The following is a 20,068-nucleotide window of genomic DNA, read 5'->3' as shown; positions in this document are numbered from 1 at the left end:
GAGTCATCTCTTGGGTGCATGCAAAGGCTGCTCTGACCTGGTGCTGTTAGAGTAATTAAAGTTCACTTCAGGATTGATTGTCTCAAGGATTGCACAGTACAAAGGCCAAGTTTGACTTCATTTCCTATAAAGATGTCTGGTAATATTACTATTATTCGCTGATACAAGTTTGCAGTAACTTGGTCAAAGGACCAAGTCTGAGGGTTGAGAGTAGTTTTTTGTGATTGCAAAAGCATAGGATTGTGTATTTTGCACCTTCAGTACAAACACCTAGGGAAACCTCATCCATCTCCTCAAAATCACTGTAAACTAATACTATGATTGCCCTTGCCACCGTTTTTCTCCAATATTTTTATTTTATTCCTCAAGGAAAAGAGGGATTCTTCCAGTTTTTTATCAACTGCCTAGCACTGCATGTATTTGACAGAGTGTGAAGTCTACAGGAAATATCAATGGATGGGAACACCATTTCAACACCCAGCTTACACAGCTGCAAAGGACTGCACAGGCAGAAGGCCATGAGTCAGACTCAGAGAAGGGGGTACATGTATCCCATTTCTTAAGGATGATAGACTCATATAAATTGTCATATAAATTTTGCATAGCTTCTGACCAACTAGTTGGATTGATTGGTTATTGCCTGCAATAGTTTCTGGATTTTGTTAAATATAAAATAATGTATAGTGGTACAGCATTTTCAAAGACTGTGAAAGATTGTCATTCTGCATTTCTTAGCAAAACCTCCAACTATCCTATAGAAGACCATGCCTAAAATATTTGATTGTTTGGAAAGTACCCCTCAGCTTTCTAGTTGAGTGAAATAACTGGAGCACTTATAATAAAATTTATATATATATATATATATATATATAAAATTATTTATAAATAATTGTATTTCGTAAAAATAATTAATAATAATTATTTATAAATAAAACCATTTCTATTTTATTTATCTTCATGGTCTATAACTGTTACCTTCTCTTCTTCTCTAATCTAAATTATTGGCAGATATTGGTGCCAGAAATCTTATTCTATCTTCTCCTCTCAAGTTACAGAGTGATTTCTCCACCACAGCTATCACTGTAATCAACTAGAGTTTCTAGAGATGATAGATATAAAAGAAAAAAGATCTTGTGAGACATTTATGAAAGAAGAATGTTTTGAATATTTAAGAAAAGTTTCCCTCTATTCTGGGAACAGAAATGCCTGGCTTCATTAAAAGCCAGAGGCAATGTTTATATCAGCTGAGAGCCAAGGATATTAATGAGCAACTTTCCCGTGTTTTTCTTGGAGCCTCACTGAAAGTTGCAGGCTTCTAAACTAGCTGTAACTCTTACTTTCTCTTGTCTTTTTTTCTTTTTACTTGAGAAGATGGAGTTTTGTTAGTAATGAAAAAACAAAACTTATAAAGGGTTGTATGAATCTCTATGTTGTAACCCAGATTTTTCTGACACTCTTATATTTTACCTCAGTGGCAGAGATGATAGCTAAGATCTCCTGTCACAGTTAAAAAATAACAAATAAATTAATGTGTGAAGATACATGTGGGAGCACTTAACAAACTCATACACTCACTGTTAATTTTTTTTTTTAGCATTCCTTTTCCATCCTGGTCTTTAAGGATTAGCTATGGTGTCTTTACTATCTTCATCTATTTTGCCTTGACTCCTCTCTCTCCCTATAAAATAGTCCCCATGCTTAATGCTTTAAAACATTTTTCCCATCTATTTGTTTTTTAATTTGTCTATATAAATTACCAAGTTTCAGAGATGTTATCTTTGCTCTACTTTAATCCATTTTTAACCCTTTTTTTTTTCCCTCGGCCAATGTCAGTGACACTTATAGTAACAACATAGATGGACACAGTAGAAAATCATTTCAATGGCCAAAATTACACCTTGATAGTCTGACATCAGACTCCTAAGTGTTATGTGTCATGTAGCATTCAGAGATTTGAAGAAGAATGAATGGCCAAGCCAAGGGAGCTAGTAGTTGATCACAAAACCTGTGGGTATAGGAAGATAAACTAAAAGATACTTAACATTTTTATCCACAATTCAAACATAGCATGAATCTGTGGAAATACTCCATCAATAAATGGAAACACAACATATGAAGATCTATTTAGATATTTCTGTGTAGTAGAACTTTCCTACAGTCCTACCAGTACACACAGCTGCTTTATGAGAACTACCTCTTTGCAGCTCTGAGGTGAGTTATGTCCTGGTGCCTCCAAACCAGCAAATGGCACCTCTCATTGCCACTCTGAGTAGTGCTTGTGCACAGCTGCAAATCTGTTTTCTTATTCCTTCTTTTACAGTCAAGTAAGTTCTGCAGTGACAAGAAATCGGCCAATTTTGGTTAAAAGCATATCTAGTTCATCAGAATATCTGGCAAACAGGGAGAAAGAAAATTATACAATTGAGAGCAATCAGAAAATTCTTTTGATGGGTGATTACCATCAGATTGCAATGTTTCTACATGGATCCACAAAGCTTGGTATGAGCCCAGCTGAAATGTGACATTTTTATAATATCATCAGTCTGCATAAATGAGCAGTTTATGAATAACATGATTTCTTTTGTAGTATGCTGAAGGAGAAGAAGGATTGAAGAGACCAGGTATTTTCAGTCAATGAATACAATGGGTCTCCAGCTCAGCCAGAGTTGTCAGCTGAAATGATACCATTTTTTCCTTAAACTTAGGATGTTAGAATACGTCATTGGCTCCAGTTTCTAAAGCTAGGATTCATTAGTATATCAATTACTAACCTTGAACAAGGTAACCCTTTAACCACAGAAAACCCATCTGTAGTGTAAATGGGTTAAATGTAATCTTTCTCAACCCACTGTCTTTGAGTAGGGCTGGTACTTCCCTTCTGGCATAGTCTCAGCTCAGAATTTTTCAATCAGACAATGAATTCCAACAAATTGTGCATCAGTCTCTTTTGGTCTTCAGTGAAGTCACCTTCCTGTCATGTCTGAAACTGGGATATTGATCTGGTTTCTGACATGCCCTGATCCTTTAAGGGTTCTAATTATCATTGCAGCTACAGGTTCTTGCTGCTCCTATCACTCCTCCCTTCCTCTCTTTACATCCACCACCCCTAAGTTATTTTCTGGGAATATGAAGTACTTCTGCCCTTCTGCAATGCCTGGTTAACTCTGTGTGCAGCTGCTAGGGTAAGGCATGTGGCAATACCTTGTGCTAAACTATGGCAAATAGCATGAAGTCCTCTCTCACATGTTCAAATTAAAGAACCCTAATATAAAGATTTTAATTATATATATGTATACATGTGAGGCTTCACACTGTATATTTAAGGAGAGAAAACAACAATTTCAAATTTACATCTTAAAAAGCGGTGACTATGGAAAAACACTGTGGTGTTAGTTAGAAAGAATCTCAGTATGCATTCCAGACCACATTATTAGTTTGTGAAACTGTAAAGAAAGAAATCATAAGTGAAAAGAATTTTCCATGCATTTGATGTTGCTAGGACTGAAACTGGACTACTACCATCACTTCTCTCTCATATTCCCTTCTAAAAAAACTTTAAAATTTATGAAGCTCATAAATCACCAGCCATGCATATAATTGGGAAGCTGGTAGAAGTCATTCCATCAATACACTCAGGATGGGGTTCAACCATCAGGTAGGGTGCCTGAAATTAAGATGTCAGTATGTGGCCATCCCCCTAATGACCTTTTCTGCTGCAGCCACTTTGAGATTCCCCAAACTGTGTCTCAGCAAATGCAGCTGACCCTTACCCAGGTGTCCAGGGTCCCTCATTCTGATGGAGAGAGAAGGCCACAGTAAAAGCAAGTAGACAAAAGGTTAATTGAGGCAAATCAAAGTGACAGATGATATAGACCTTTCTGGTGAATGTGATTAACCATTAAGCAGCAGGTGTAAATCAAAACAGCAAAGCTTATGCCAGATATTTTACATTTTGATCACATCAAATCAAGACAGGATTTTAGCAAACGGAAACTTTGGAATAATTTTGCATGGCTGCAGTCAAGTGTACCTTTGGTTTTGACAAAGTATTCATTGGAGAAGTATCATTTTTGCAAAAAAAAATGGAAAAACAAGAGAGAAAAATTAGGTGACAAGAGAAAAACATCTTTTTCATATTCTAATTGTGTGTCTTTATCTATAGTAGGGTCCCAGTTCCTCAACTCAGAAATGTATTTAACCCTCACATGGAGGATACATGGAAATTAGTCAAATTTCTTTTGCTGTGAGAAAACAATATGATGGCATTATGGACAAGGAAGCCAATTCTAATCTTTGAACTTAGTTTTATTTCTTTTCTCTTCTTAGTTTGCTTTGTGTATTTCTCACTTAGACTTCATTATATTAACTTTGATGCTGCTCTTTGTGATTCGTTGATAAGCTTTACTCACTGGCAAAGGTGCTCAAAACTTTGGCATTTCCTCTGCACTCATCACTGTTTATGATCCTTTCTCCTCCTTTCTTCAAAAGTTCTTGTTTTATTCACAGATGTGGAAAAGGATGGAAAGGAAACCGTTGCCACATAAGAGCTAAGCCTCCTCAGCCTCCAAGTCTTCTACAAAATGGTAGGTCTGTAAAAAGAAAGTAGTACCTTTCAATTCATTCTTTGAGTCATTCATTTTACTTATTTCTGTGTTTGATTGCTCTGATTTTTCAGATATTTGGATTGGATTGGGTATCGGTTTCTTACTGATTAAAATTACAGCTGCTGCCTTGTATTTTCTTTTGAAGAAGAAAGTGCCAGAAACGTAAGTCAAACTTTTATTTTACATACAGCAGACACAAATGTGGCATAGAGCAATGGCCAACTGCCCAGGCTCATTGGTTTCAGCTTTTAAATCTCCCCACAGTCTGTGTTCATATGCAACACTAAGCAGAAAACGTAACTTTGCAACAAAAGCTGACCTTAGTGGACCCCAGTCTGGAAACAATGAGCAACGGCTTGATTGCCTAGAATGTTTTGATTGTTGCATTGTATGAGTATTCTTAAATTATAAAATTCATTTTTTAGGATATGCCTTCAACTGACAACTCACTGTTTCACAGATATATTTACAAGCCCTTCCTCTCTGATAATCTCTGCTTTTTCTCTCCTCCCTAATTCAAGATTTTTTTTCTGTTTATTTAACTCTAACTCCTGTATTTCTCCTCTGCCTGTCTCTCAACTTATTCTTCTAGATCCTTCTCTCTCAGCAAGTACCTAGCACTGTCCCTTCCTCCCTTTCAGCAATTCCTGTTGCACATTTCCTTGTCCATTTTTGTGTTGTTAGATTTTCCTTACCCTTCATTTTCTCCTCCAGAATTAATCTTCAAAGCTGTCTCTTTTCCTTTAACTTGTTCTCTGCTATAGACTTTTCTCTCTTTGGGGATGTTGTTATCTCCCAAACTATCTACTAAACTGTGCAGGCTCCTGTCCTGACATTATTGCTGCTGACACATCTCCTATCTCTGCACGCTCCCCTGACAGGTACAGCGCTCTATGGACACAGGAGCAAAATGTTGAAGCAGAGACCTGTATTGGTTGTGCTTCTGTTAATTGAGTGCATAGCTTCACCTGCTTTCCTTACATCTCCTTCCTCTTCTTTAAAGCAGGAATAACATTTCCTTATCTGATTTCATGGGGCTCTAAGATTTAATTCATTCACATAAATACAACCTGCTAAGGCACACATATGGAAAAGCATTTCAGAAGTGCAAGATTACTTGTATTGTAAGAGCTGCTGGATTTTTCTTTTTGTGATTTCAATAGTTATCTTTTTTTAAAAAAAGAGTTTAATTGCTCAAAACATGTTTGATAGTGTTTTAATTTACAAAATATTGTTGTTTCTTACACTTCTTCTATGCTTCTTCTCACTCAACACTCCCTCCTACCTTTTTCTTTCATATATGTCTAATTAAATGTTATTGCACTGCCATTCACATCTCTTTTACCCACATATCTGTATTTAAGGAATATTTTTTCTTTTGTTCTAATAACATATGCTAGGAAAAAGAAAAAAAGCAGTCTTTTTTGTACCCTGTTGCAATATGATGTTAAGCAATATGGTCCTATTAGGTATAAAACAGGGATGAATGAGGATCTTCTTAGTATGGCTCTAAGAATATACCACAGCCCTGATATGCAGAGAATCAGAGCTGTGAAAGAGAGGATTAGACAAGCTTATGAAAAAAAGCTTATTCTGGTCTTGATTGTTTTCATTAAAGCTTCCAGAAAGGTAAGTTATGATGATGGAAATTTTTGTGACTATATATTTTGTCTATTAGAAACGGAGGTTGTCAAATCATTTTTCCCACACTACAAATAAAAAATTTTATTTTCCTTGTTTTTAATCACTGTCAACTTAACATATAAGTTAAAATGCTTTTTATAGGCATCTTGCTAAGAAATGTTGTAGCTAATATATGGCAATTTGTTTGAAATTGTGAAAACAATGAAATCTGAAATTTTGAATTTGAGAAGATAAGTTCATCAAGGCTCTTCCTCTTCAACTACCTAGTGCTTACCGTGATTTCATATACAAAATTCACAGCTGGAAACATTGTAGTAAATTAAGGCAAGTTATTCCTGAAGTGCTTAATTAGTAATCAGAAGTGACTAGTCAAAATGCAGCCAATGTTAGTGCACTGATGTTTGGATCTTTAGGATAAGGCTTTATAATAAGAAGTGGCTTGCATTTGCATAAGTCTGTAAAATGTACAATGTGACAGCACCACACAGAGGCATGAGATTTTAATCCTGATTTTTTTTTAAGGGATTTGATGAATGAAAGTATCATTTACTGGCACATAAATGATACTTTCCTACAGTTAATTTTCACTTGTGTCTGCTTTAAGCCCTCCTGAGCCATGCTATTTTCTTAAAGTCATTAGGCACTAGAGTCGCTCTAGAGAAGCTTTCACATGCTTGAGGCCCTATTTACTACCTTTTGATAAATTCTTTTGCTAGCTATTTTTATGTAATTTCTGTTAGTGTCCCTTTGCTTTTCTGTATAAACCCACCCATGCAGGTACTGGCAGACCGTTCTCCAGAGGCACATTAGGAGCTGTAGGTTTTAGTTCCCATGATATCTTAAAATGGTGTGCAGGTCCATCTAAGTCGCAGTGGAAATAGTACAAGAATGTGCACAAGAGCTGGAGTAGCATAGGAGTCCAGTAGAACTCTATTTTTTTCATCAGAAAAACAGGTAGGAGCAATAGGGGTGGGCTGGGAACTCCTCAGGTGATTGCCAGCTAGAAATTTGTCACTAGCAGTGAGAACCTAAGTCATATTTGTCCCTCTTCTTCTCTGGAAACATTAATTGTGCCTTAACCCTTCCTTTCAGCCCAGAATGCATGCCCCAGTTCCCCTTTGCTATCTCTTTCTCCTTTGCAGGATTAAAGTTCTGATCTGCAGGCTTTAAACGCTCCTGTTACTGAGAGGGAGTTACTGGAAGTCATCGTGTAAGTTTACTTCCTCATGGACAAAAGCAGCCTTACATGGCTTGGCAGCAACATGCTTCATTACCATGACAGCATTCAGACATGCCACACACTTCCCAGTCCCCAGCTGGGGATATGTGAAACTCTTGTATAGAAACCCCAAATCAGGGAAGTTTGTGAGTTTCTCTCATTCCTGTTTGCACTGCAGAGATGATGTTCCCTGATCCAGAAGGGAAGGCTGCCAGTTGTTCCACTCCATCAGTGACGTCTGGCCTTGTTGACCAAAAAGAAGCAAAGCTTCATTTTAGCTTCCATTTTGTTGCAGTTGCCTTCTAATGCTTCATTGTAACTTGAAATGTGAGAGTACGAAAAGTAAGTGACTTTCTGTCCAGCCAAGCAGTGTCGTTTTGCTATTACCTCCAAAGCAGTCAATGTCCCTGGATCATTTTTGTTTCCTGTTCTTGAACTGCGCCATCCGCTGCAAGGCCAATGTGCCACAGCTGTTATCAGTCCTGTCAATCTCAATGAACACAGAACATTAAATTTTCCAAAGCATATAACAATGTATCTTGCCACACAAGCAAAAGAGTGAAAAACTGAGGTTTTCTCAGAAAGCATTTTAAAATGATAGAAAATCATGGGAAGAAAGGGCCCACAGAGGCCATTTTTCATCCTGTCACATCACAGATTCAATTGTATCACTCCTGAGTTCACATTTAAAAACCTCTAGCAACTTGAATTTGATGGCCTCCTCAGGCTATGTTGGTACCTTGGATAGAAAGAAGTTTGCTGTTAGAAAGTTATTTTCCAACTGCTGATATGTCTGTTTATCATTTAAGTTCATTCCTATTCACCATGGACAACAACAGATCATTCCCTTCCTCCTTACAGAAAGCTTTTTCTGTTCTTGAAGGCAGTTGTCATGTCTCCTTACAAGCTGCTTTCTTCAGCCTAAACAAGCTCAGTACTTTTGTCTTTCTCTATAGTTAAAGTTTACTTATAATTATGATGATTCCCAGTTTCTGTTGCCAGACTTTCTGCAATTAGACCATACCCTTCTGGAGATCTGGTGTGGAGGGACGCGGGTGGTGTATTCCAAGGGAAGCTCTCCAAACGGATCTGAAGGGCTGCCAGAGGTCATTGCTAGCTGTGCCTCTGTTCCTATATCCCAAAGAGATAACCAGAATGACAGTAAAATGACATTTATTGAATCGTTTTCAGCTTGTGAACTGGAACAGAGACAGATACAATTCGTGTATAATGGGAGAAAAATGTGCAGTTTTATGGAAAAAAGTAAACCAAAATTTGGAAGCATCAGCCATAACTCTTGTTTGGGAATTGTACCAGTCTAATGCTGCTATCCAAATCCATTCATTCTTCTGTAGAGTATTTTTGTTCTGAAGGATGAGTGCTACAGTCGTAAGTTTTCAGTTTTTCTGAAATGTACATCTGATGATCACCACACAAAGGAACGATTGCATAGAAACAAGAGGAAACACGCTGAAACAGCCAATCCCGGTGGTCTGTAGCCTTCAAGATCACCAAGATGAAAGTTGCAAAGGAGTGACTAAAAAAAAATAATTTAAATTCCCTGAAGTGACTCCAAAGGTACAAAGTACAGACTTGGGAAACCCATACAGCATATTAACAGTCAAATCAAACATCCAAGTGACTTGTACATCATTTTAAATGCAGCCTTTGGAAAGTCTTCTCTCCTTGCATCATGCCTCCTATTTCTTTCATGGGATGTACAAAACACAGCCTACTTCAGCAAACCTAAATTTAGTTGAAAATATATTAAATATGCTTTGGAAATTAAGATCTTGAATTTTAGTTTCTGTTAAGAACTGAAGCTTTAGCACACCTATAAAAATTATTTTAAGGGATTATTTTAATTAGTACCTTAATTGTAATTAAATCTTTGGTCCACTGGAATTTTGTCATTTTTTTTATGGATCAGATGTTAAGCATTCCTCCAGTACTGTATTTCCTAAAAATCTGTGTTCTGCATGAAAAAATTGTTTTTTCTTCAAAAGGTATATTGAAAAGTACAAAATTATGAGCTCTAGCATCCAAAAAATATCAAATCTGGATAATTTATTTTTCCATTAAAAAGAATGCTGTTACTCAGCAGTCTGTTTATACACTGGTGGGTATTTTGTGGAGCATGCAACTTCTTCCTGTCTTTGTGAAACTGTAGTGGAGAAACCTCTGACAAGGCAGTAGGTTCTGCTACCAAAGAATGCACATGAGCTTAGCCCAATGTTACCTCAACCTAAGATGATTAATTCTCTCCTTTCTTAATGTGGTATTTCTGTTTATGTTAGAAAACCCAGTTCTCTATAAACCACCTTATACACATATTTAAGTATTTTTTACTTTTTTTTTTTTTTTTTTTTTTTTTTTTTTTTTTTTTTTTTTTTTACTTTTTTCACAGCAGTTTCTACCTCATCCAATTGATAGATTATGGCACTTGTGTAAACATGTGATTAAATTTTCACTTGCATTTTCTTTAACAACTTCTAAGTGTTTTGAAAATATTTCAGAAATTTTAATGCTCTCCATTGGTGTCCCTTATAAAGAATTGCTTGCTGCATTCACAAACAGGGGATAATCATATATATATGTTTGTATAAAAAAAATCATACGTATGCATCTATGTGTTTATAAATGTTGTTTGTGTATGTAACATAAATTACATAAGTTAGCATATTCAAGATGCCTTATAAAACCCTGCTTTGGCAGAAATGTTCCTAAGAACAGGAAAAAACTTAAGAAAGTTCATTTTCCACCTAAGTTTGTGGTACATAAATTCAAGCAGTGCCCATATTTTGGGCCATAAAATTCCCATTATCCCTAAGATTCAGGGACCAATACATATGCTTTTCATGATTCAGATCTAGAGTGGGAGGACACCTGAAATCTGCTGGGCTCAATTTTATTGCTTGAGACACAGACAGGACTGATTTCAGCACTAGGCACAGGAACCACACACATGTTGAAGAACTTGCCCAGCACTCTCTTTGGTGCCCACAATTTGGCATATATCCTTCTGGTTAGTTCTCCTCATTGCAGAGGAAGCTGGAGATCTGTGTTCAGCACTCACCTGCCCTCAGGACAGACCTAAGTACCCAGCAAGTATTCCTGCCCAAATAAACTGTGTATATGTCCTGCACAAACTACTCAAGTTTAATGGAGCGAAGAAAGAGACTCACACCTATCCCTATCTTTACCATTTGCTGTTGGCACAGTAAGGGTGGCACACACTGAGAATTGTGTGGCTTGTGCTGCCCTTTGGAAGTGTCTTGACTGACTCTAAGCAGAACTGATTTGCTTGATTCCATATCATGCTTTTAGGCCATACAGTTGGTTTGTGATGTTGAAATGAAGCACCAAAATTAAGGCATGCAAGTCTGGCCCTTTGGGAACTAGTTTAGAAGCAGAACCAAACACTTTAAAAGCTTCTCATCTGAGTTTGCTTCTGGCCTCGGATTTTGTGAGCCATCCTTTCATTTTAGAGTAAAAAATAAATTTTGTACACATTTTCTGGTCTTTATTCAGGAGGACTGGGATGAAAATATGCACTTAGTAGGCATATAAATAATCTGTCATTGCTTCACTAAGCAAACTAAATGAATCAGAATATCATGATTTATTACAGTTAAGATTAGATCAAATGAAAAAATTAACAGGTTCAAATATTCAGCTCACCCCATTGTTGTGTCAGGTAATCAAAATAAATTATGAGACTGGCATTAGAAGCAATTACTTTCTGACAGTCTTGTTGTGAAAAACTTTAGGGAGACATGTCTGGTTTAGTCCAAAACCCAAAGCAAGTTTCTTGCACTGATTTAATTCATAAGGTAGAATATTTCTGTGCTTTACTTGTGTCTTCCTCCCAAACAGCCATTCTGGTTTTAGCTATCTGCAGAACTCATTCAGTGTGTCTCCTCTGTGGTTCCCAGTGAGGAACAGATTCCCCTCCCAGCGTGTCTGCGGGCTGAGCTCCTGTGACTGCTCCCATCCCCTCAGTCCTGCCTACCACAGTAACACAGAGCCTATCACATTCTAGGGACACACAGCTTCAGCCACCTTTCAGCTTTGCAACAGAAACACTTTTTAACAAAGCAAAATTTATTTCTCCGTCATCAAGACTGATGGGAAGCTTTAGGGAAAGCTTTTGTCTTGGAATGCTGTACATACAGATTTCTGTGTATACCAGTCATATGCTTTTATTCATGAAAACTGTGGATAAAACCCAAAAAACCTAAATGCATCTCTTCCAAAGCAAAGATTAACTTCTACTTCATTCTTCAGTAATTTTAAGTAAAACATCTGTTGCTTTTTATATAGTTTTGGAAGAGCTTTGATGATTCTGGGCCTCTCAATACAACAAAGATGTTGAGGTGCTGGAGAGAGTCCAGAGCAACAAAGTTGGTGAGGGGTCTAGAGATTAAGTCCTATGAGGAGCAGCTGAGGGAGCTGGAAGTGTTTCACCTGGAGAAAAGGAGGGTTGGGGGGATCTTACTGCTCTCTACAATTAACTGAGGTAGGAGGTTGTGGCAAGGTGGGGGTCAGTCCCTTCTCCCAGCAACAAGTGACAGGATGAGAGGACATGGCCTCAAGCTGTGCCAGGGGACTTCAGGCTGGACATCAGGAAGATATTTGTCACAGAAAGGTTTGTTAAGCATTGGAACAGACTGCCAGTGGAGGTGGAGTCACCAAAACTGGAGGTGCAAGGTCTGGACGTGGAACTTAGTCCAGCTGACAGGGCGGTGATCAGTCAAACGTTGGATTCAGTGATCTTAGACTTCTCTTCAAACATAAATGATTCCATGATTCCAAGAAATGTGGAATATTAACAGCTAGTCATCTATATAGGAAAAAAAAATATATCTAGGCAGCAAGTTCCACACCCATTCTGCTTGTGCAGAATAAATGTGATTAACTGCACATGTCATAGGTGCTTCCAAAAAGAAAAGGGATATGTGAAGACCTCTATCAAGAAAGCATATCTTTAAACCTCCAGATGAGGTAATGGACATGAGATCCATAAATAGCAAAATTTGTCCTGTTAATCTATTATAAATTGTTTAAGGCATTGTGTTAATTAATGAAAAATTTGCATTTCAATACCTCAAGTGATTATTTATTCATGGCTTTGTAGCAAAAGGTATGGGTAGCTTGTATAGCTTTAAAACTGATGCTAATGATTTTGACCCAAAATGCAAGTTCTTTCCCAATTAATTGTAAAAGTGGAGCACTTATAACAATTAAATAATTAAGCTGCTCTTGAACTTGGAGCCTAAGACCATGTTAATCACTGAATTGTCAGTGTGATTACAGTGTGATAATCTCATCCCATGCAAACATATTATAGGAATGCAACTTTTAAGGCAATCTCATGTTTCATTTAATGTATAGCACTATACCTGCATTTTATAAATACTAAATAGTTCTGTGCACATCCAGAAGCATAGATATGTATTTAGAAGCAACAGATGAAAAAATATTTTTTTAACCTAGACATTATTTATCCAGAATATTATTTTAATTTCATTTATTTCAGTAGAGCATAGTTGTAAATATATTTAGCCATCTCTTCTTTTGGACTCCAGTCTTTTCAGCTTTAATCTGTTTGGATCTTTGATGACCTCTATGATATAATGGAATGGCTTTTTTTCTTTTTTTTTTTTTTTTGTTTGTTTGACTTCTCAAGGAAAGTGCAGGAAGCTGCTATTTCTTCATTTGCCAATCCTTTATACAAAGACCTCAGTTCATCTGGGAAAGTAAAGGTAAGCTGCCTGTATATGTTCAGAAAAATGTAATGTTGTAGTCCTCAAATAGTTTTCCATTAAAAGAATATAATTCCTCAATGAATGCTATTTAATAAAAGAAGTGAGAATTAAAAATAGACTCAGTACTCAGATCAGTTCCAGTGCATTTTCAAAACATATTAATATTTGACATTAGCTCAGTTCTGACAACATCTCAGTGTTTATAATTATGACTATGGGCTAACAATTTGGAGGAAACTGTTTTGTATCAAATATTTACCCACACATAGATAAGAATAAGCTTGCTGGGACTTGTTTCCTTTTGTATCTGGAAAATAAACAAACAAACAAAAAAACAAGAAGAAAACATCCAACAAAGCAAACACACAACAACAGAAACACATCAATAGCAATAAAAACACAAAATGCATGATTCAGCAACCAAGGTGCTTTTGCACACTCACTTAACTTTAATGAAACAGTTTATAATCCTTAATTCACCTTGACACTACACAAGAAATTAGCCACACGTTTCCCTAGTACTATTTGCTGATCACAATTAGAGGCTGATAAAGTAACAAAGAATTTTTTTAATAATATAGATATATATAAGTGAACATATTGCAGCAAACTAATTAAAGGAAAGACTTAATTATCAAATTACAATGATAACTAAAATTCATGTCTTACATTTAACAAGAAATAAATACCTTAATTTTAAGGTATCTCTGATATTTTGTTTATAATTAAAAGTAATACAAAGAACCTTGGAGTATAAAGAAAAAAAGCAAAAAAAAAATATTTTAAATATCCTTCCTGCCCTCATTTTGATTCTACCCTTATTAGCATTGAAAGAGCTAGGCTTGGTTTGAAATAGAAAATAAAACTTGTCCTTTGCACAGTCAATAATATAAGATTCCACTGCAGCTTTGAATAGAATTAACTATGACATGCCATTTACTTTCTGTAAAAAGGTCCTTACACCTGATTTTAGAGACATTAGATCAAAGAATTCACTTATAGGTTGGAGTTTGTGAGAGCTCCAAGTTGGAAACATTCCCATCACAATCATGTCCAATTCATCAGGACATTTTTATTTTAGTTAAAATAGATTCCTGACAGGCTTCATTAAATAGTAAGTTGAAAAACAGAAGCCCAGAGTCAGGAGAGACATTTTCATGGAAGACAGCCCCAGGCATTGTGATTGAAGTCCAGCCATGCACCAGAATTTCCTCTGTTTTCTCTAAGACTGGGAAAATACATGTTTACACTAATTCTTCTTTCTAAAAGAAAACAGGCATTATGAGTTTTCTCTGAGTCTGATGAGACTTAAATCTGAATGGTTCATCATCAATCAAAAGAGATGACAAAATGTGAGCAAAATCTCTTGTCTCCAGCTGAATACTCACGAGTTATGCCCTTGTGGGAGTCTCTGAGCTTCATAAAGAACAGTTCTCCTGAACCTTTCTGAACACCAAATCCATGTGGGCTTAGCACAGCTACACTCTTGCTCATAATACTGCCTCATAATTTTGGATCCATAGAGTGTGTTACCCAGGCGCCACATGGCAGAAAATATTATTTTCAGCTCACTAAAAATATTCTGAAGCAGTTTTTTTCTTTTTATAGTCTCCTGGGTATGTCACCTCATCTGCTGTTCAAATCAGTGTTTCTCCATGGTATGAGGTATGTAATAATACATTTCTAGGATATGTGTTGGGCTAGTAAAGGAGATTCATTTGAAGAGGAAAGGGAAAAATGTCACTTAATGGTGTATTGCTACTTACACTGTTAGCACCTCTGGACATCTGAGAAAGATGACCAGGGCTGAATTGGTTGGCAAGGACCTCATAAAAAACTATTCTAGTAGTGTTGCTTGTTACAGCTACTTGTTACACTGTACACAAATTCACTAACTTTCAGTATGGGCAGATGCTGAAGAAAATGTTTAGAATTACTGAAATCCTTACCTGAAGGGTTCATATTACCTATTTACTCACACTTTTTTCATTCAAGGAAATTATAACCATTTTCTTGAAGGAAATTATATTGTCATGCACCAAAATTAGTGACCCACTGCAATTACACTATTGTACACAGATTGTCTAAAATAATACAAAATGTATGTTAGAGCAAGGGCTCTGGAGACAAGAGGAAAAAAGGTGGAAACATGCAGAAGTAGGTTAAATTACTTGATCAGGTGCATGTGGTAGGTAATTGTTTTGGTGGACTTATGCTAGTTTTGTTCAGCTGAAAGTCCAGTCTAAAAATGTTTAGAGATTTTACAATTTTCTTTAATATGTTACGTCTATAATGAATCTACAGCCATTTGTATGTGCATTTTAAAAAATTAATTGAATCACTTGGATTTTAAATTTCATTCTTTTTTCTTTTAGTATCCATCTAATGAAGATGTGAATGCTACTTTTCCAAATCCTCTCTATGGGGTAGCAGCAGAAGACATGGAGAAATTATGTAGCTCCTTGAAAACATAAACACAAAGTAGGATCAACAGTGATTGCCTAACTCTTTGCCTAAAGATTTATTATAAAATCTGGAAGTGTGTCATGATAGTGTATTATTTGCAATGTCAATTAATAACTCATCACAGAATACCTCTTATTAGAACAATTACATTCAGAAAGTAAATTTATGTTAAAAATGGAATCCATATAAGTAAACCATAATTATATATAGCCTTCTGTAATTTCTGTTGGTGCAGAAAGAGATTGATAATTATAACTATGAATTCATTTTACATTTATACATTTCAAATTCCAGTATGTTAATAAAATGTTTAATCAAATCCAGATTCTTTAGGTTTGGGAATCATAATTTTTATGTCCATTATTTGAGAAATTATGACTTAAATATTTCTGTAATTTTGCACTGTAAAGAGATTTTAACTGACTCTTTTAGTGTTCCAAGAGGCAGGAGCAAAAGAGAAGTCTGTATAAAATTAGAAATGTATTGAACTAAATCAAGAATGGTCATGAATCATAGATTTGAATATCGGCTCAGCAAGTGATTCATCTATGTGACACACCAGTGTATACACCTATTTTGAAAACATTTTATTATTATTAACCTTGATAGTTATATCTAACCAAATTTTCCTCTGGTCAGCTCTACAGTTCTGTAGTTCTGACCACAGTGCTCCTGATAAATTTAGCTTAGTGGTTGGCAGAGGGTGAAAACTGGCATGTTTAGGAAACCATATTTCTGCTGAATAGGTTGGCTTCCCACACAGATGAAACTTATGTCAGCCCATGCCTCCATGACAAAGATATCAGGGAGAAATTTTGGAGTGCCTTGTGATTTTGACTGTCATCCTCTGTGGTACCAGGCATAGCTTCTAACACTGTTTACACTTTAAATAACCTGACAAAATGTCATCTTCCATAATACCCAATTGCATTACATGATCGTCATTTTTAGCTTGAAGGTTTAAGTGTTCCTGCTGTGCTTGTGTTTTCTCCCTTATTGTATTTCTACAGCCTGTTTAATTTTAGACCCACTGGCAAGTCTTAAAGTTACTAAACTCCTACAAATTGCATAAAAACAGACATCTTCACTGTAGATGGCATCTCTGCTAGTACCTTTATTCAGCGGAAGCTCTATTCCTTGACATTTATTAGACTTTTGAGACTCCAGACAGAAAAGCATATTGATGCCTGCCTTCATTCCATCATGCACAGGGCTTCTTGGTTTGGGTTTGGTGGGGCTTTTTTTCCTTTCACTTTTTCTTCATAAAATAACCACAACCTATATCTTTCTATATATATATCGATATGTCTGTGGATCTTTCTACTGGGGCCACAGAACTATTCTTTGACTAAGATTTTTTTGTTTGTTTGTTTGATTGTCATGTTGTTTCAGAAGTAGTAGGAATAACAAGGTGTGATGTTTGTCCATCATTCTCCCCATACTTTCCCAGCAATATGCTAATAAGTGCCTTTCTGCTGCATTCATACACACACCTGCCTTGCTGCCATCTAGTTGAAAGTTACCAAATGTTTTAAATAAGGAAATATGATCATACATGCTGTTTTCTTTCTGAAACAAGATTAGTATTACTAAAACATAGAATTTTCTTATTATACTTGTAGCTGTTAGGACGAGACACTGAGAATACATTTGATCCAGGAAAGTGCCAAGTGCCTCCAGCTCCTGAACTCTGATAAATCTGTGTGAGATGATTGATCTCTGCATTATAAACAGGCATTGAACATCCCTACATGGTCAAGCCCGTGTACTCAAATTCTCATTTATTCTGCAATAGACTAGCACTGCTTGCAGAATTTCATTAATGTGCTGGTTATGCTATAGTTCTTAAATCTCCATTTATTGTGTCATGCTCTGTGTGTCTGTAAAAAATTACATTAATGAAAAGACAATGGTAGAATTTTATCACATTCTCCTTTATGAAACAAAATATATTTATTTTAATATTTATGGTATTTATATTTTAATGTCCCAAATAAAAGTAGATGATTATAAAGAATTATTGTAAAAGAACTCAGGGAACATCATATTACTCATCAGTAATTATCTCCTGAGAAAACTGTGACTATTCTGGATAATCTCTGAAATAAGTTAAGCCTTTCACCAAAATAATTTTCAATTTTTATAATTGACAGAATGTTTACAAAAAAAGTGCTGAAACTCAGTCTTTTAATCTTCCTGGAATTCATTTTTTTTTTCTTCTTATTTCATTAATAATAACATATTTAATTATATTCAATATATGGTTATTGTTTCAGCTGACTAGCAGCCCCAGACTGAAATGCTTAAGACAAAAACTTTATTTTTTATTTAATTTTCTGAAATTTTTCAATACTTAAAACCAAATCCATAGAATTCAAATTCTCAGTCATTCAGTTTCAATTTCAAAATCCAGAGAACAAATCCAAAGTAAGTATACAGATTATAAATATACAGGAAAAAATATTTTTAAAATTTGCTACATAAGTTTCTTCTTCCAATTTATAATATGCCTTGATTAAATACCTTCTGTAAGCTTATGCTGCTATTGTCATAAACTTTATGTAATAAAAATTATTTGTTTTCAAGTGGCCTGTTTTCTGGGAATAAATTAAGAGATGAATACTCTATACAGACAGTGAATACTATACTGAGTCTAATTTAAACATTTAAATATATCAGTGATCCAAGGTAAAGGCTTGGATCACTGATATATTATAAACTTATAATATAGATTAGGTCTTGTAGCTTATATAATAAGCTACAAGACCTAATCTACAAGAAATAAACTTTTACAAAATCCAGTACCATTTTCAGTGTGGTCTAGTGGTCTTCTCAGAATTGTTTTGGTTATGATGTCTCGCAGTCATAAAGAATACAAGCATCCATGTCTCTTGGATTTGTCTAATCTTCATTTAAATCCAAGGTTTATTTATGGTACCTATCAACAATCATGTTTCATACACATGAAATGTCCAGATCTTAGAAAGGATCACTGTATTTGCAGCTCCTTCCATACTTGCCTCGACATCTGCCACTGGCTGCTAATTTGCAGTTTTGGAAGAGCTGTTGAAGGTGAGCAGGATCTTATCTCCTGTTTGTAAAACCTGAAGTAGAACATGTGGCTGTGTACCTTTCTCCTTGCATCTGCTGGTCATAACAGTGGATATGCCCGTGGATGTGGTCCAGGTGTTTGTTGATTGTTGTTTGCTGACTTTTACTCCTCCTTGCTCTGTTTCACCTGCAGCAGCCTGATGACTATGCAATGACAAAACTGATCAACCACATGATCTAATTTTGAAGGTATTATGGCTTTTATCTAGAGGATGGGTTAGATGGCATCCAGAAGTCCTTTTCAACCTAAATGTACTTGTAGTATTACAATGTTTCCAAGGCTGTCGTTGGGAGGAACTGTTGGCAGTTCCTCCTTGACATCATGACTCTCATTAAGCCATCTCCAGCTTGTGCCATGCACATGTCTGCTGAGATCATTCCAAAGCCAAAGTGTCCTCAGCTCCCCCTTACGGTTCCTACATTATTTGCTCAGCTGTGGTTGAGGCCCCAGGCACAGCTTTCAACTTTTTCATTACCTGTTTCTGCATCTCACACAGCTGGAGATAGGCTCTTGGAATACTTAGAGCTTTGATCTGATCTGCTGCACCTTAATCGGACATGCTGCCATACATAAACACTGAAACTACAAAAAATGTCCACTTTTTCTAGCCTTTAATTGGCAGGGCTTAAATTAGTCTTGTCCACAGGTATATGTCTACCCTAGAATGCAATACATTGAATTCTAGCAGCTCCTAATTTTCTGTTGCCTGTAAAGACAGTTTAGGCATTATGTCTGCAATGGAGATGTCCAGATTTAATAATTGCATTCATGCTTTAATTAACTCCAAATTTCATTCATGTATGTATGTAATAGGAAGATTTTCACTGGATAATATTCCTTATGAGTGTGCACAGAAATCCTATCTAACACACAATCCTTTTCCAGACCTCTCTGTATAAATTAGACAGAAAGAGCTTAATAAATACATATAACTTGCAGTAACGCATCTGTCAAAAACTGACATCTTCTGTTTTTAATTTTCAGTTTGTGTGTGGGGAAAAAAGGGAGAAGGGGTGGGAAGAACTCATATGAGAACAAAAATGGATGTTCCTAAGCAGAAAAATCTACTGTGGGCTGTATTGCTCCATGTAGATTACAGCATGTGAGAACTCTGGCACCTGACATGGAACAGTATTCCTCCTCTACTGGGAACTTAAAGACAGTAATTTATTCTCCAAGGTACCAGTCAGTTACTAAGGCTTGTGAACAGGAAATTGTTCTCCACTTGTGTGAGGATGAAGTACAAAGTGCAGCA

At 36.0% G+C, this 20,068-nt stretch overlaps 1 protein-coding gene across 1 annotated transcript in view; it reads left to right on the top strand.

The window, feature by feature from the left end:
- The window catches only part of MALRD1 (MAM and LDL receptor class A domain containing 1), a 240,390-nt gene extending 222,165 nt beyond the window's left edge, over window positions 1–18,225 (top strand). Inside the window, exons 36-40 of the mRNA XM_033511660.1 lie at window positions 4,507–4,583; window positions 4,676–4,766; window positions 13,157–13,232; window positions 14,844–14,900; window positions 15,611–18,225. Of these exons, the coding sequence (XP_033367551.1) occupies window positions 4,507–4,583; window positions 4,676–4,766; window positions 13,157–13,232; window positions 14,844–14,900; window positions 15,611–15,709 (400 nt within the window). The 3' untranslated portion in view covers window positions 15,710–18,225. The remainder of the gene's footprint in view (window positions 1–4,506; window positions 4,584–4,675; window positions 4,767–13,156; window positions 13,233–14,843; window positions 14,901–15,610) is intronic.
- Window positions 18,226–20,068: the final 1,843 nt, after the last annotated feature.

This window comes from Parus major, chromosome 2 (genome assembly GCF_001522545.3).
Source record: "Parus major isolate Abel chromosome 2, Parus_major1.1, whole genome shotgun sequence".
NCBI lineage: Eukaryota > Metazoa > Chordata > Aves > Passeriformes > Paridae > Parus > Parus major.
The sequence above is the reverse complement of the archived record's forward strand: the minus strand, read 5'-3'. Positions and strand labels throughout refer to the sequence as shown.